The sequence below is a fragment of the Bos indicus x Bos taurus genome, chromosome 11, assembly GCF_003369695.1.
Source record: "Bos indicus x Bos taurus breed Angus x Brahman F1 hybrid chromosome 11, Bos_hybrid_MaternalHap_v2.0, whole genome shotgun sequence".
NCBI classification, from domain to species: domain Eukaryota; kingdom Metazoa; phylum Chordata; class Mammalia; order Artiodactyla; family Bovidae; genus Bos; species Bos indicus x Bos taurus.
In genome coordinates, this window is record NC_040086.1 from 73,428,343 (window position 1) to 73,445,293 (window position 16,951).

General features: G+C 47.0%; 1 protein-coding gene across 3 annotated transcripts in view; it reads right to left on the reverse strand.

Annotated features, from left to right (window-relative positions):
- The window catches only part of EFR3B (EFR3 homolog B), a 98,167-nt gene that overhangs the window by 52,107 nt on the left and 29,109 nt on the right, over window positions 1-16,951 (reverse strand). For all 3 annotated transcript variants that reach the window (XM_027555920.1, XM_027555919.1, XM_027555918.1), the window contains exons 2-3: window positions 3,416-3,492; window positions 2,251-2,378 (exon numbers count right to left, since the gene is read on the reverse strand). In XM_027555920.1, the coding sequence (XP_027411721.1) occupies window positions 2,251-2,378; window positions 3,416-3,492 (205 nt within the window). The remainder of the gene's footprint in view (window positions 1-2,250; window positions 2,379-3,415; window positions 3,493-16,951) is intronic.

Here is a 16,951-nt window from a genome sequence, read left to right on the forward strand (position 1 = left end):
GTTATGGTGTTCAAACTCTTAGTTGCAGCATGTGGGATGTAGTTCCCTGACCAGGGATCAAACCCTGGGCCCCCTGCACTGGGAGCTTGGAGTCTTAGCCACTGGACCACCAGGGAAGTCCCAACCCGACAGATTCTAATGTGGCCTTCTACACATGGTCATTGCTCTGGGGACACTGTCAGTCAATCCCGAGTCTCACCCACAACTGCTGTTACCTCCCTTGCTCTTCAGTTTCTAGGGGTGTTCTAGCAATTGGGCTGAACTGAAAGGAGGAAAATAGGAGGAATTCTTGCTTTTAGTTGCTCTGCATCTCACTGTTCATCGTAGCCCCCACCAAGGAGAAATACCTTGAAATTCTTATCTTATTCTCTCTCCGCCCACATTGAGTTATCACCCCTGACGCTAAACACATGCCTGTCGAGGAGGGTGTTTCTACCACTCGGTCCAACACCCAAAGTTCTCATGTATATGAGAACACAAACACCTGGATGATGGTAGGGAGACAGCTCCTCACACCATCTCACCTGTCTGTAGGTGAATATTTTGCTACTCCAAAGCTGCCATCAGTGGTTAGGACAATGGTGATGAGTGTGGAGCTGGGTAAGGAAACTCGGGGAAGAGGCAGAAAGAGACCCAGAGAACAGATCTAACAGATTTCTCTTCTCCCAGTGTTTATGATTAAAGCCCCCAGTGAGGCCATCAAGGCTTTAAATACTTAGACGCTGCAATGGCTATTTTTAACAGAATGATGCCAATTTTGAGTGATAGTTCTGAGGGCAGTGGAATGCTTCTAAGTGGCTCTGCTGGCTACAGGACATTTTTTACTGAGAGAACCATCAGTGCAGAGAGGGCAGGCAAAATTAGTATTAAATGTTTAATGTCAGCGCTTGCATATTAGTTTCAGGTTCAATCTAGGATAAAGATATTTTTATTGTACTTGCTTGAGACTGCTTTATAATATGTCAAGGCGATTTATATAATCAGCATGTTCAGTATATTCATGCCCTTTTTATTGAGCATGTTAACCTAATTTTATTATATTAATAGAAAGGGATCATAGAAATGAATTGTTTTCAGTCTTGTTTTTCTATCAGGGATAGCTTGATGTAAGGGTGGCTGGTGGGTCCTGTGGAGGGTGGACCTCTATACACTGTCAGCACAGTGCAGACTTTCCCCTCTGGTTCTCACTCCACCTTCCTCATCAGGAGGAAGGGGCCTTGGAGGGTGGTGGGGGCGACAGGTGTAGCTGGGGGGCAGGACAGAGAGGGTCCAGGGAGGTGATCACTGCAAAAGCACAGAGGCCAGAGAGTGAGGTGGGGGGGTCATGAGCTAGTCCATCTGGAGTAGGTGTAGAGCAGCTATGGCAGTTGCGGTGGGTTTGGCTGGGGTTAAAGGCAGTTTGGGGCTTCCTTGGTGGCTCAGTGGTAAAAAATATCCGCCTGCAATTCAGGAAACATAGGAGATGCAGGTTCGATCCCTGGGTCAGGAAGATCCCCTGGAGGAGGGTGTGGCAATGCACTGTAGTATTCTTGCCTGGAGAATCCCATGGACAGAGGAGCCTGGCGTGCTGTCGTCCATAGGGTCACAAACAGTCGGACATGACTGAAGTGACTGAGGATGCATGCAAAGGCAATATGGGGGCAGGTAGAGGAAGGCCTTAGAAGTCAGGCTGAGGAGCTTGGATTGGAAGCTAAAGGAGCCAGGAAAGTATAGCTTTGGGTCTGTGTTTTAAAGATCATAGCTAGCAGTATTGATCTGAAGGGCCAGAACAGGAAAGATGGGAAGCAGGGAGACTATTTCCAAGGCCACTGCAGTAACCCGGAGTCTGCACCAGGAAAAAGGTAGGAGCAGAGGAAAGTAGAGGATGGATATAAAAGGCTTCGTGGAGAATAGAACCAATGGGACGCATGAACAACTGCTCTGGATCTGCTTTTCCCTCTGTCCCACCAACAGGGTCACCAGAAACATCTTAGTGTTCCCTTTACATCCACCCCACTCCAGATTGTGGCATTAGGTAACAGACATGTCTCTCCTGCAGTTGACTTTTTTCATTCAGTTCAGTTCAGTTCAGTCACTCAGTTGTGTCCGACTCTTTGCGACCCCATGAATTGCAGCACGCCAGGCCTCCCTGTCCATCACCAACTCCCGGAGTTCACTCAAACTCATGTCCATGAGGACCCCAAGTATTGCCCTAAAAATATAATATTATATAATTTCTGAAAATCTCTCTCCCCCTCTCATACTACTTACCCATATCGATGACGACCCACGTCACGGATGAGCCTCTCGGAGAGGTAGGCGCCAATGCGATCAAGCTTTTCAGGAGCTGAGAGGGCATAGAAGGTCAGCTTCTCCATGTTGGTCTTCACCAGGCCATCCTGTAAAAGACAGGTCATCCTCACTGTGGCCATGTGATGGCTAGAAGAGTTCAAGTCCAAAGGTAAGTGATCATTCAATTTAATCAATGTTTAACAGAGTGCCCATCATGTATGTGACAGGTACCATGTGGATTTTGGGGATACAAAAATGATTAAAGCATAGACCCCGCTCTCTAGGAGCTCACAACTTAGCCCAAAGTGTGCTAGCTATAAATAAAAATAGTAAGTGATAGAAATGTACATATATGTGTGCATGTGTATATGATATGGGTTTACATACTTATATGTATATGTTCATGAATGTATATATATGTATGTGAATGCATGTGTATATGAATGGATGACAAGACTTCAATGAAAGCAACCCAGAATTAAAACGTTTTGGATCTCCAAAATCAAGAAGTGAACAGAAAGAAGGCAGCTCTATAGCTTTCAGGGAATTGTCCAGAGGATGCTAGAAATGTGACCACCCCCACCCCACCCCTGCCCATCAAGAAAAGGCCATCGATTTCCAGAGAGCAAGTCAAGTACATCAAACCTTGACATTTCTGAAACCACATGACCCACATTGCAGTCTGACAGTTGAGTGGCGGCTGGGGAAACCAAGAAACCAGGCATCTTGTGTGCCCACCTGACACCTGACAGATACCAGAGGGAGCACACAGAAGACCATGAGCTCCAGAGCCAAAACCCAGGAAAGGAAATGCTCACACCTGATGTCAGGGAAATAGTACCCTCCAGAGAGTTAGTGGCTCCAGGAACTATCACCCAGAGAGAGACGAGTAAGCAAGATGCTCAGCAGCGGCCGGAAGCACCAAGACAAACTTCCGAGCCCTCTGCAGATCTTGCCTTCAGAGGGGTCCGAAGATCCTCAGCTTTCAGGTTTCCAACTGCCTCTGGTCACTGACAGGGCTGTGGCTGTGGTTTCAGAGTGTCTGAGTGATCTTGGGGGGCTCGCCTCTCCTTGTGGCAGCCCCTAGGGCCCTGGATCGGGTGAGACGGTGAGAGGCACACTGGTGGCAGGAGATGCGACCCACCTCGGGATCCTCAGGGAAGATGTTGTCCACCAGCCTTTTGTACCTGGGGCGCAGGGCACCGCAGCAGCCGCACACACCTGGAACAGCAACGAGAATGCCCTGTGAGCTAAGCCTCCCGGGGCCAGGCTGGGTGGCTTCTGAGAAACCAAATCCAGGCTGGAAACAGAAGGGTCCCTCCCTTAGAGCGCCAGAGCCTGGGTCCTTCCTGCTGTTTCCCCACCCCGCCCCCACTCTAAGACATTGCCTTCCTTGTTAGGTGTCTTTCGCTTGGGGATCAGGCATAAGTGCCAGCAGATCAGAATTTGTTCAGGAAGCCAGGCCATTGAGCACACATGTGTGCGTGCATGTGCACATGCGTGTGCACTCACACACACACACACACACACTGTGTGCCAAGACTATATAAAACTGCCTCCTGCAGCCCAAGACTCTTCTCCAGGTCCTGGGAGATCATCCAGCTGGGAAGAGCAGTTACTCCACCTACCCTACCCTCTCGCTTTCTGTCCACTTCTTCTCCACTCTGGTCCTCAATCTCCTTTACCATCCTCTCTCCTGGGGCCATTTCTATTATAGAATGTTATGTGAAACTATGATAAATTAACATTGCCATTAATTATTAACCTTTGAAAATGCATCTTTAATACAGCGAGACCACGGTGTTTGAAAGCCGTGGTCTTTGAGAGCTGGAGGGTTTCCGGGGGCCACCTGGTCGATGGTTCCCAATACCAGCCCTCTCCCACCACAGGAGATTCTCACCAGTCTGGGGCAAAACAAAAACCTAAGATAACGTGGCCTTCCCTGGTGGCTCAGTGGTAAAGATTCCTGCTGTGCAGGAGCCAAAGGAGACTCAGGTTTGATTCCTGGGTTGGGAAGATCCGCTGAAAAAGGAAATGGCAACCCACTCCAGTATTCTTGCTTAGGAAATCCCATAGACAGAGGAGCCTGGTGGACTGCAGTCCACGGGGTCACAAAGAATTGGGCACGACCGAAGTGACTGAGCGAAAGAATAATGTACGTTGTCAGAAAGCTACAGACTGACGTGAGCTCCTTTGTGAGACAGTGTTAAGAAATCAGTGATAATAGAACAAACCTTGGGAAAATAAAAAGTTGATGATTCTAGAGGTCCCACCATAAAAAGTTTTCAATTAGAACCACTGCTCTTTTCCTCCCTTTCATCCTCAGCAGACACCTCCCTTGGCATATCCCAACTGCACCCTCCCAGAATTGGGAAGGAAGGCAGTGACCCCTGAGGGAGTGGAGGGGACGGCGGGGAAGGGCCTAGGAAAGTCCACCCCCTTCCAAAATAATTGCCTTCTCACTCTACCAATTAACGCTTAATTTTGTTTGTACAAATGCTCTACTTGAAATGCAAAGGTGCCCTGGAATAATCAAGCCTACGGGTCATTCAGAGAAGAATGAATTACTTTAGTGGGAATTACTTTAATCACACAGAGAGCCACAAAGAGCTTTACAGTGGAGAGAAAAGCGGTTGGGGGGCGGAGTTGGGGGACCTGGACTGGGAGGGGATGGGGGTGGGCAGCACCACCAGGAGGAGGAAGGAACGGGGCAACCTGGGCTCCCAGATTGTTAGGGGATGGGCGTGTCCCTGGGGAAACGGGGCACTCCAAAGGCAGGATATCAGATTTCTGATACCAAAGGACCACCAGGGTCCCAGTGTGTCCCCCAGTCCCTCACCCACCCCAGGCACAGGGAGGATGGTAGAACCAGTCCACAGCTGCACACTGGCCTCTGGGTTCCATCTTTCTGTGCTGAACTGGCACTGGCGTCGCCTCATCTCCTCCCTGCCCACCGAGGAGAAGGTGTGAGGGCTCCAGCTGGCTGGCATCCAGGGCTATCCCTTGGGATGGGGCAGCTCCCTGGGGGGACCCTGACCCCGGGGCTCAGGATTGAAACCTGCCCTTGGGCCCTCTGCCCAGTGCGGCCATCAGTGCACTTCTTCTAGGATGCCCCGGAGCACGGGCCCTGCGTGCTAAAACAGCAACATGGATCTGTGTGCATCTTCAAGGGAGTCAGAACTAGAGACAAGGAGAAATTAGAGCCCCCAAGCCCTCCAATGTCAGTCCATTTTCAAACTTTTCTCACTGAGGGCAAGCTCATGGTTGTTAGAAACCCAGACTTGTCTGAGAAAGCACAAGCCTATTTTGGGTACTCAGGGTATAAACCTCCGTGCAGGGGTCCCTCTTCCAGCACAGAGGCCCCCAGAAGCCATAAGGCAGGGGGAATCCATCACATGGAGGCCCGGGCATTTCCCTCCTTGGGGGAGAGGTGAGAAGACTGTAGAACAAGAGAGGCGAGCAGGTGCCTGGTCAGCAGAGCTGCTCTGCTTCTGGGTGCTTCCGGACCTACAGGCTTCCGCAGTGGCTCAGACGGTAAACAATCTGCCTGTAGTGCAGGAGACTGGAGTTCAATCCCTGGGTCAGGAAGATCGCCTGGAGAAGGAAATGACAACCCAATCCAGTATTCTTGCCTGGAGAATCCCATCGACAGAGGCTACAGTCCATGGGATTGCAGAGTCGGACACGACTGAGCAACTAACTGGACCTACGCCCTAGTGATTTCTTCTTGTACACTCTTTCATTCCAGCCTCTGACTCCTGGAGGGCAGGGGCTAGTTGAGGCCAAGTGGGCAACAGCATAAGTTTCAAATCAAATCCTGGCACTGCCACTTCCTAGATGTGATGTTGCACAAGGAGTGGCATTCTGTGGGTACGGGTGTCCTGGTTTAGCGCTTGGGGCTGCTGTGAGACCGAAGCGAGTTTATGCTGCAAAGCACTCAGGGCAGATCACCACCAGCCGCCCTTCCCTCCGCGTTCCCCAGCCCTGGGCAGCAGAGCCCTTCCCAGACTGCCAGCTGGTCCATGCTGGCTGGTACATCTTAGTGCAGCTTCCCCACCATTCACTTACTCAGTAATGGTGACCAAGGCCAAGGGACAACTGGAGGCCTAAGAAGTGAGAGTCCCAGAACATTGCTTCAGAAGACCTAACCTCACTGGCCTATGGGTCTGCAGTGATAACTTGATCTGAACCTCCAGTCACTGCCGGCCAGCTTCTCAAAGTCAGCATTCCCGAATTTTCCTACCTCAGCATCAGCTCCACAAACCTCAACGCAAATATGACATATTTCCAGCATACACAACAGACCAGAGTCAAATGCTGTTGAAAGATAAAGCAAGAGGCTCACTGGAGAGAGCCCATGGGACTGGCTGGCTGTTGGAGGGTCACGAGGAGAGCAGCTGTGGTGGGAAACTAACAAGCACTCTTCAGAAAAAGGGTCTGAGGACAAATAAATCTATGAAACCATGCACACCAAATCCCCCATTTTAGATTCGCAGGCAAATAAGCTTACTAAAGCCTCTGAAAAATCATAAGGCAAAGAAATCTATTTAAAATTTCAAATCAACATCTCCCCATTTTTCACTGTTATAAATAGCAACATGATGAATACTTTTAATATTCTTTTTTCAAGGCATATGTATTGCCTCCTATGTGGGAGGGCTTCCCAAGTGGCGCTAGTGGTAAAGAACCCGCCTGCCAATGCAGGAGATGCAAGGGACACGGGTTTGACCCCCTGCGTCAGGAAGATCCCCCAGTAGAGGGCATGGCAACCCACCCCAGTATTCTTGCCTGGGAAATCCCATGGACATAGGAGCCTGGCAGGCTACAGTCCATAGGGTTGCAAAGAGTCAGACACAAGCAACTTCACATGCATGCACTAGATGGAAACAGAAAGCTATACGCTACTGTAAATAGAGTATATTGGAAACAGTGCTTTTTTTTTTAAGGTCTTATATAGGATTTTATTTTAGAATATAAAAAATAATTAAAATAAGTGGATTAAGTTTGAAATGTAACAAAATGAAAAGAGAAACTCAGAGTTAAAATATGAGCAGATGTTAAGGAAACAGAAAACAAATAGCAAAATAATCACAAAATACGACCTCATTATTTGAAAATACTCATAGGCAAACACCAAAAGATACACATTGTCAGTTATCAAAGAAAAAGAGATACACCAAATAATAAGTTTAGGAACAAAAATGGAACATACAAGGGGAGAAAGATGTTGAAAAAGGAACACCTTAATATCAGATGAAATGCACGCTTTTTTAAAAGTGTAAAATCAGTGAAATTGGCCCAGTAGTATACTTGAATAGACCAAGACCAGAAAAGAAATCCAAATGGTATTACTAATCTGTCTCTACAGAAGGTATCAAGGTGACTGTTGTCAACTCTTCAAAAAACAGGGGTTATTGGTGGCAGTTATGCTCCACAGAGTCACTATTAACAGGAACAGTGCTAATTTTGGAGTTTAAAAGGTTCTGCCATTTGATCTTTGAGACTCAGTTTTCTCATTAATATAATAAGAGAAGATTTTCCCCTAAGGTACAATCCTATGACTAAAGTCCCAGACCATTTGCAATAGAATCTAGAAAGGGAGAAAACACCTTGAGCTCTGCTGGTTGGAGAAGGCTTCTCAGGAGAGGACAGACAGGCGATGAGGGGCGGGAGTCACAGGGCAGTGGCTGCTTTACTTCTTATGTGTCAGTTCAGTTCAGTTCAGTCGCTCAGTCGTGCCTGACTCTTTGTGACCCCATGGACTTCAGCATGCCAGGCTTCCCCCTCCATCACCAACTCCCAGAGCCTGCTCAAACTCATGTCCATTGACTCGGGGATGCTATCCAACCATCTCATCCTCTGTCGTCCCCTTCTCCTCCTGCCTTCAATCTTTCCCAGCATCAGGGTCTTTTCCAATGAGTCAGTTCTTTGCATCAGGTGGCCAAAATATTGGAGCTTCAGCTTCAGCATCAGTCTTTCCAATTAATATTTAGGACTGATTTCCTTCAGGATACTGGTTGGATCTCCTTGCAGTCCAAGGGACCCTCAAGAGTCTTCTCCAACACCATAGTTCAAAAGCATCAATTCTTTGGTGCTCAGCTTTCTTTATGGTCAAACTCTCACATCCATACATGACTACTGGAAAAACCATCGCTTTGACTAGATGGACCTTTATTGGCACACTAGATGGACCTATGCTCAGACACAGTGCTGAAATACTTTACAAGCATCAACTCATTAAGCCTACAACCCCATGGGGTAGGTATTGTTTTTATTCCCATTTTTACAGATGTGGAAGTTGAGGCACCAAAAGGTTAAGTTACCTGCCTAGAGCCTCACAGTTAATAAGTGGCAGGATTTGAAACCCCAAAATCTACTTCTAGAGACACTGATGTTCTTAGGCACTATTTCAGGGAAGGGATGCATTAGCTAGGAAGCTAGACCAGGCTTGTACAGAAAGGCAAGGACCACTAGGGCAGTGCATCTTGAAGGAAACCAGAGGATGTCATCCCAAATATGCCTCTTTGACATAAAAAACTGTCTTGAGCTGAAAGCAATTAAGTGGCAGCAAACGGCAGAAAAAGCTCCCCTCTTTTTGCCTAAAGACAGGAAATAAGTGTTTCTCTTACTTTAGCGACTAAACAACAACGACAAACTGGAGGCAGATTTTTAAGAAGTCACCAGAGAAATCTGCAAACAAACCTTGTTAAACTAACCCTATCCTCCCACTTATCTCTTCACCCTTCACTACCCACAGGTCAGTTCTTTACAAATGCATTGTTTCTTTGCCTAAAAGGTATAAAATCTCTTCACTCCGGTCACTTTTTTGGGTTTTCATTCTCTTGCGAAGGCTTCCGTGTACATGTGAAAATTCAATCACATTGAATTCAATCAATTTGTCTGTGTCTCTCCTGTTAATCTCTCTCTCTGTCAGCTTCCTTCTCAGACCCAGCCAGGGACCCTAAGAGGGTCAAAGAAAACTTTTTCCTCCTCTACAGCTGCAAACTGTAAAGAGCAGACTCATCATCTGGGGTTCTTATTAAAATGCAGATTCTGCTTCAGCAGACCAGGGCTGGGGCCTGAGGCTCTGCACTCCCACCAGGCTCCAGGTGATGCTGATGGCCCTGGTCCAGGGACCACACTTTGAGATTGCAAGGCACCAGAGCACAGTGGCTAAGAATTTGGGCTCTGGAGTCAGGCAGGCTCAGGTTGAAACCTCAGCTCTCCTAACTTCTTACTTGTTTCATCTTGAGTAAGTTACTTAACCTAAATCCAAGTTTCCTCATATGAAAAATGAAGATGATGTGGTTCCTTCTTAGAGGCAAGTGAAAGAAAGTGAAAGTGAAGTCACTCAGTTCTGTCCAGCTCTTTGCGACCCCATGGACTGTAGCCTATCAGGCTCCTCCATCCATGGGATTTTCCAGGCAAGAGTACTGGAATGGGTTGCCATTTTCTTCTCCCACCTTCTTAGAGGGCTGGAGATTAAATGATAACATCTTCCTGGCTTCTCTCTTTTTCTTTTTTTCCTCTAAATTTCTAGAAGGAAAAATACAGAAGACCAGACTGGGGCCAGACTGAGCACAGCCTTGAACAACAGGATGAAGCGGTTAGATTTTGCCTAGATGAACCGTGAGCTCTGGGAACTTCGTGAATCGCCCCAGGTGAGGGGCAGATACCTGAACTGGGTGATATCAGAGGAATCAGCAAGACGTGAGGGGTTCTGCGGGAAAGAAGAAGAAGAAGGTACGAAACATGACTGTGGGCTTTCTGTTCCAGTGACTGGAGATCACAACCCCCTTAACTGAAATGGAGGAGACGGAGGTGGCTGGGACTAGGCGAGCGGCGTCAACTAGTTCGGATCATCCAGTTAGTCGTGGGGAGCGCTGAGACTCATGGGAGAGACCAGACTGAAGATCTGAGGGTCCCTGGCGCTCAGTGAGCACTGGCGCATCAGACAGAACCTGATTGCTCAGGGGAGGAGGAGCAGGATGGAGGAGCAGATCCCCAAGGATGGCTGCCTTGTCCACTTCATCTGTCAGTTCCTTCCTGTTTTCCCCACCCACTACTTTCCTATAAAGCCTTTCACCTTTCTTTTGCTCATTTCTCTGCCTGTTCCCCAAGGTCCTCCAAGCTAAGGCATTTGGGGACTTCAAGCTGCTCACACTGACCCCAGATTACTCCCTTATTAGCCCCCACTCCATCAAAATCCCTGTCTGATTATCTAATTCAAGAGATGCCGGTAGCTGATCAATAGTCTTTCAGAGGGTTTATGCATTTTTCCTCATATGCATTTATAAAGGCTTGAAGCCAAGTAAAATAACGTCTAATAGTTGAACTTTGTAAAATGTAGGTAGTGGAGAGCATTTACATGAGGAAATCAGCATACAAGTGTCTGAAAACTGTTCTGCTATGTTGGGCTCTAAAGTTTGTTTTTTAACCCTTTACATACCCAGTTTTAAGAAAAGTAAGAAGCAAAGTTAATAGCATTGTTTTGGCCAGGGGTTGGGGTCGGGGGAGTATAGAAAATGTTGATCACTTTTTGTTTGTTTTTAAGTAATCACAGTAACTTTCAAAAGAGTATGGGGTAGACAACTATGAAGCCATCAGATCAGATCAGTCACTCAGTCGTGTCCGACTCTTTGCGACCCCACGAATTGCAGCACGCCAGGCCTCCCTGTCCATCACCAACTCCCGGAGTTCACTCAAACTCACGTCCATCGAGTCGGTGATGCCATCCAGCCATCTCATCCTCTGTCGTTCCCTTCTCCTCTTGCCCTCAATCCCTCCCAGCATCAGAGTCTTTTCCAATGAGTCAACTCTTCGCATGAGGTGGCCAAAGTACTGGAGTTTCAGCTTTAGCATCATTCCTTCCAAAGAAATCCCAGGGCTGATCTCCTTCAGAATGGACTGGTTGGATCTCCTTGCAGTCCAAGGGACTCTCAAGAATCTTCTCCAACACCACAGTTCAAAAGCATCAATTCTTCAGTGCTCAGCCTTCTGCACAGTCCAATTCTCACATCCATACATAACCATAGGAAAAACCATGGCCTTGACTAGACGAAACTTTGTTGGCAAAGTAATGTCTCTGCTTTTGAATATGCTATCTAGGTTGGTCATAACTTTCCTTGCTGACCATATCCTAATTCAAGGAAAGAAACACAAGAAAGGATCATTGAGGGAAATAAACCCAAAGCTATTTACAATTTAAATCTGCTCTACTTAGAAAGTAGATGATCAGTCATATAAGAAAAGAGATTTGGAATCTCAGTCAGAAGGCAGAAAACCCTGAGTGGCACCGAAAGCTTCCTGGGTAGGTAATCAAAGCAGCAGATAGAGATCTCCTCTCTGATAAGGCAAAGAGACAGAGGGCTCGGTCAGGAACCCCTGGCCTCTGCATGCCACAGCAGCTCAGGAGGTGACCGGAACCCACAGGCACCCCTCGAAAGCTTCCCACCAGGAGAAAGTCATTTCAAAGTAGCCACAACCAGGCCAAGGGGAAAAAAGCCCAAAGAATAGAAGATATTTTAAAAGAAATTGAAAACAGTTCTTTGTTATGAGAGATTGTGATACATATTTCTTTAGTCCGGCTTCTAATGGTATTTATTCTTCATGTTCATACATAGAAGTATATGGAGTTCAACTCACAGCCAAGTGCCTATTAAAAGAATCTTTTAGGTTCTGAGCCATTTTATTTCTAAGGGAGAAGCACTCTCTACTAGGGCCTTCTCCCCCTTTCTGGGGATCAGGTCTGGCAGATTAAACCATGGAGGCCAAAGGTAAATTTAATAAGGATGCTTTTCTGTCACTAGGACTTGTCTTACCTAATATTTTTATACTTACTTTTTAAGAAAGAGAGGGAAACATGATGTGGCCAGTTCCACTAGTAAATATACAGCTGGTTGTACTGAAAAATCAAATCAGTGAGATTAACAGAGTGTCTGATGACACTCAGTGGCTTCATTTCAGTGGCTTCCTCCAACTTTGCAAACTCTAAGAATCTTTAGACCTGCCCCAGTCATCTCCCTATAGTTCATCCTGCCCCACCTCAGGGGCCTCCTTGCACACCATCCTGCTTCAGGGCCCTTGACTTACTATTACCTACCTGGAGGGTTTCTCTGTATTTCCTCCAGGCTCCCACGCTCATTTCCCTCAAGGGTTTGCCCTAGTGTCACCTAACTAGAGAATTTCCCATTCTCCTTTAATTTTCTATCCCTATTTCCCTTCATAGCATTTTTTACCAATCAACATCCTTTGTTTGTGTCCACACTCTGTCCACCCCGCTTCGAAGGTAAGTTCCTGGAGAGCAGGAGACATGCCTATTTGACCCTGTGCATCCCAGAGTCTGAACAGGGAGTAACCTGTGGCGGGGAGGTGGTGGGGAATGGTCACATACGTCTGTTGAATGAAGAAAAGAGTGTGTGATTGGGAGAAAAGCAATCATGGATTTCAAAGTCAGTAAGGGAAAGGAATGGCAATCTACTCCAGTATTCTTGCCTGGGAAATCCAATGGAGGGGGGAGCCCAGTGGGCTATAGTCCGGGGGGTTGCAAAGTCAGACATGACTGAGCGACTAACACTTTCACTCACTTTAAGGGAACGACAGGGCATTTAGCAAAAGATCCCCGGGTGCTCACAAGACCTTGTCCTGGGAGGGCTAGGGGAATGTTTCTATTGAGACCTGTTGGCTTCAATTCCTGAATCCTGCCCAGCTTGTCTTCTGGGGTTAGCACCTGAGGCTCAGAGCCAGGCTCGCTGGGGCCAAACTCCCTCCAGGTGTGTGAGTGGGGGAAGGGGGTCTTTGGGTTCCATTACTCTGCCCCTACCTCCCGCTGGCCCTCTGCCTGTTGGCCCCCAAGCCCTCCAGCCCTGCTTGCTGGCTCCAGTCCAGCCTGCTATCAGAATCTCCTCCTGTCTCCAAGGAGGGGCCCGAGGTGATCCTCTGTGACTCTGGCGCATGGCCAGAGCAAGAAGCCCTGGCCCAGCTCTCTGCCTGACAGCATGCGACGGCAGATCTCACGGTTGCTGGCAGTGTCTGTGGACTCTGACCTCTCACTGGCAGCAGCTGTGTGCTCACACCTCCCGCATGCCATTGCCCTGGCCTCCTTTGCTCTGCTTGCCTGATTCTGTTTTTTTGACTCAACTGACCCCTTGATCAGAGCTTACTCACTACCTAGGGTGATGGGAGGCATGAAACAAGCAAACGCTCTCAAAACACCAAGCACATCATGCTTCTAAACATCCAGGCCACTTTCCCTCCAATTCCCTATTTCTAACCCAGCATTGTCTGCCAGGCCCCCTGAGATATAATATTAGATTCTTTAGATTGATTCATCGCCAATCCAGCCTCTGTCATGCTGATCTTTAATACCTAAAAAATACCACGGTTTACCACCTCTGTGCAAAGCACTGGGCCAAACACTGCACAAACATTTTCGTATGTATAATACTCATAACAAAGCACTAAGGTATGTACTATTATTCTCATTTTATCAAAAAAGAAGCAGGATCAGAGAGGTCAGATGCCCTGCTCAAAGTCACACAGCATGTGCTCTTCTGCAATGTGTGTGTGTGTGTGTGTGTGCACTCATGTGTATGTGTGCACTCCATCATGCCTGACTCTTTGCAAACCCGTGGACTGTCCCATGGACCCCCACCAGGGTCCTCTGTCCATGGGATTTCCCAAGCAAGAATACTGCAGTGGGTTGCCATTTCCTTCTCCATTTCTGCAACAAGGCTCCCCTGATTTTTTTTTTCCCATCACTTTCCCTCAAAATAAATCCTCAACAGTTTCTCAGTTCCACCTTGCGCTCTCCTTTGCCACAGCTGCCGTGCTAGGTCAGCCCCTTGACACCTGATATCCAGTCCTTGTGAATGCCACTGGGCCCATTTCCTTGCTTCCATTCATTCTCTGGGTAGTTTTGAGGTAAATCTTCGCTTGATTTAGTTTGCTGCACAGCCAAGGCGTGAACGTGACTCACCATTCCATTACACGTCAACCCTGCCACTTAGCATTCAACAAGGGATGCCCTGCAAAGGTGGGGGTTGTTCTGCCTTCACGTCCTTCCTCTTGGCACAGCTCTTGTCCAGCAGCCAGAAGTCATGGCAGACTCCAGCTGTGAGAAGGACGGGGTAGTTTGTGGAGCAGACAGAGGGGGGCCATGCAACCATGGTGAGGCCCACAACTGTGGAGGAGAGGATGTTCAGGTGATAGGGACCAGGCAAAAACTGGAGAGTCAGAGCCCCAAGACTGTCCTGGGGGCCTAGAAGTCATCACACTGGGTGGGGCTGAGGGGCTGGCAGACCCCAGCTCCCGCTGAGTCCTCCTTAGAAGACCTTCATTAATAACATCCCCAACTCTAGGCTTTATTTCCCCTCTGCCAGCTAACTTCTGTATGCCCCTTGTACCATATTATCTTTCTTTAGAAATTAAGTAATTAATTATTTTTGGCTGTGCTGGATCTTCACTTCTCAGCATGGCTTTCTCTAGTTGTGGAAAGTGCGAGCTACTCTTCGTGTGGTGTGCCAGCTTCTCACTGCCGTGGCTTCTCTTGCTGCAGAGCATGGGCTCTAGAGCAGGGCTCTGCAGTTGTGGCACATAGGACTTGTTGCTTCCCAGCATGCAGAATCTTCCCAGACCAGGAATCAAACATGTGTCGCCTGCAATGGCAGGAGGATTGATTCTTAATCACCGTGCCACCAGGGAAGTCCAGTTCCATGTTATACTACACAATCTTCTACTTGCTTCCTGCTTGCTCAAGCTGTTTTTCAGTGAATCGTTATTTTCTACCCCCAGATAAACTGTAAATTCCTCAGGTCTCATTTCCTCCCAACCTCAGTACAGTATGTGGAGCCCAGCAGGACTTGAGGAAAGCTGGCATGACGCGTGGTGCCTTTGATCAGCGTGAGATCCAGGGAAGTCACCTCCTCTCCTAGACCTTGGTTTCCTTTTTATAAACATCAATGCCATTATCCCCATTCACCAAGAAAAATGCCTTTTTGCTCAAAATAGTTCATATTTATTTTCTTAGCTTCACAATCCCCTTGTAAAGGCAAGGGCTGGACTTGCTCGTCCTTACCAAAGAAAACTGAATTCTTTTTAAACAATTTACAATAAAACTTAACCCACGGCTAATGGCACAGACACTCCTTTGAAATGAATTGGAGGAAACAGAACAAAGTTCAGACAGAAAGGGGCGTTAGATTCAAGTACCTCCCATGAGGACCAGGTCTTGTGTCCAGCTGATGTGAACTGAACTTTAGCACTTTGTACAGTATTCTTGCTGGGTGGGGTGGGGAAGAGGAAAAAGTTTGAAATAGATAGGTTCTGCCATCAAAGAACTTAAGCTCTAGTTTGGGACATAAAACCCACCCACATTTAAAGTCGATGATATTTCACAATGAGACTAAGAAGCCCCAAAACTGAAGAAATCTCTGGGAGTTTGATGAGTCCAGGAAGGCTTCCTGAAAGAGGCAAGATCTGAGGCAGAGAGAGCTGGTAAGTACTGGTGAACCCATGAAAGGAAAAGTCAACAGGTCTTCAAAGGGAAAAACTTTAAGAAAATAATAAAGGTTCTCTTTTCTCTTTTCCCCTTTTCCCTTATTTCAGATTTTCGAATGAATACATGCTCATGCATATAAAAGTGTAAAATAGGAAAAAAAATTAAAGTGAATGCAAACATCACTTATAATTGCACTGTTTGTGATTATTAACATTTTAATGTATTTGTTCTAGTTTCTGTGTTTATGCATATTTTGAAAATACGCACATAAAATTGGGATCATACAGTATAGCATTAAAACCTATGTTCTTATACTGTACCTGTCATCTCACTAAATTTTTTCAGAACCTCATTTTAGAGGTTACTTATTATTCCATCTTTTGACCAGATCCTCATGGCTGTTTCCAATTTTTCATTATTCTGAATGATACAGTGATTTGCCTTCGATAATTAAAGCCAGAAATTGTACAGGGAGAGCCTGATCTGGTTTTATTGGTGATAAGGAACTCAAGCGGCGCCAGGTGGCTGAGAGGCCAGCAGTGCCGTGGAGGGGACATCTCTAGGCACCAGGACCTGGTTGTCTTGCCCAAGGATGATTCAGGATCGAAAGACCAAGAGGAGGTGCTGACGCAAACGTGTTTGGGGAATGAGGCAGAGTCCGAGTTTCCAGACAGATTTTATTGGAAGTGGAATTAAACAGCAGCTGAATTCTCCCTGGGGAGACAGTTTGGACCAGGCTGTGTCTGAATTCACAGACAACCAGTAGCTGTCCGTAGCCTGACTTTTTCGAACTCCATCACTTCCAATACGCTCACTGCTTTCTGGCCAATCTTGGCTAATCTGATTGCCATCTTAATTGAGGATGGGCATTTAAAAACAGAGAAATATGTCCAGCTGGGCTTCTATTCTTTACTAAATGTAAGCTTCCCTGGGCTTGGGTATCACACTTCAAGCAAATAATAGATAAAAATAAACAGAATGTTTTTCCATTCCTTGTCTCTTGGAAACACTAACAGCAGGAAAAATGTATCCCAACTATTTTCAGGAACCAAGCAGCCTAATTTATAACCATAGTTTTGGCTCTCACAAGCTGTGCAAATTTAGGCAGGGTTTCAAGCTTTCTGTGCCTCAGGCTACTCATCTGCAAAATGGGAACAATAGAACCTACTTCATAGGTTTGTG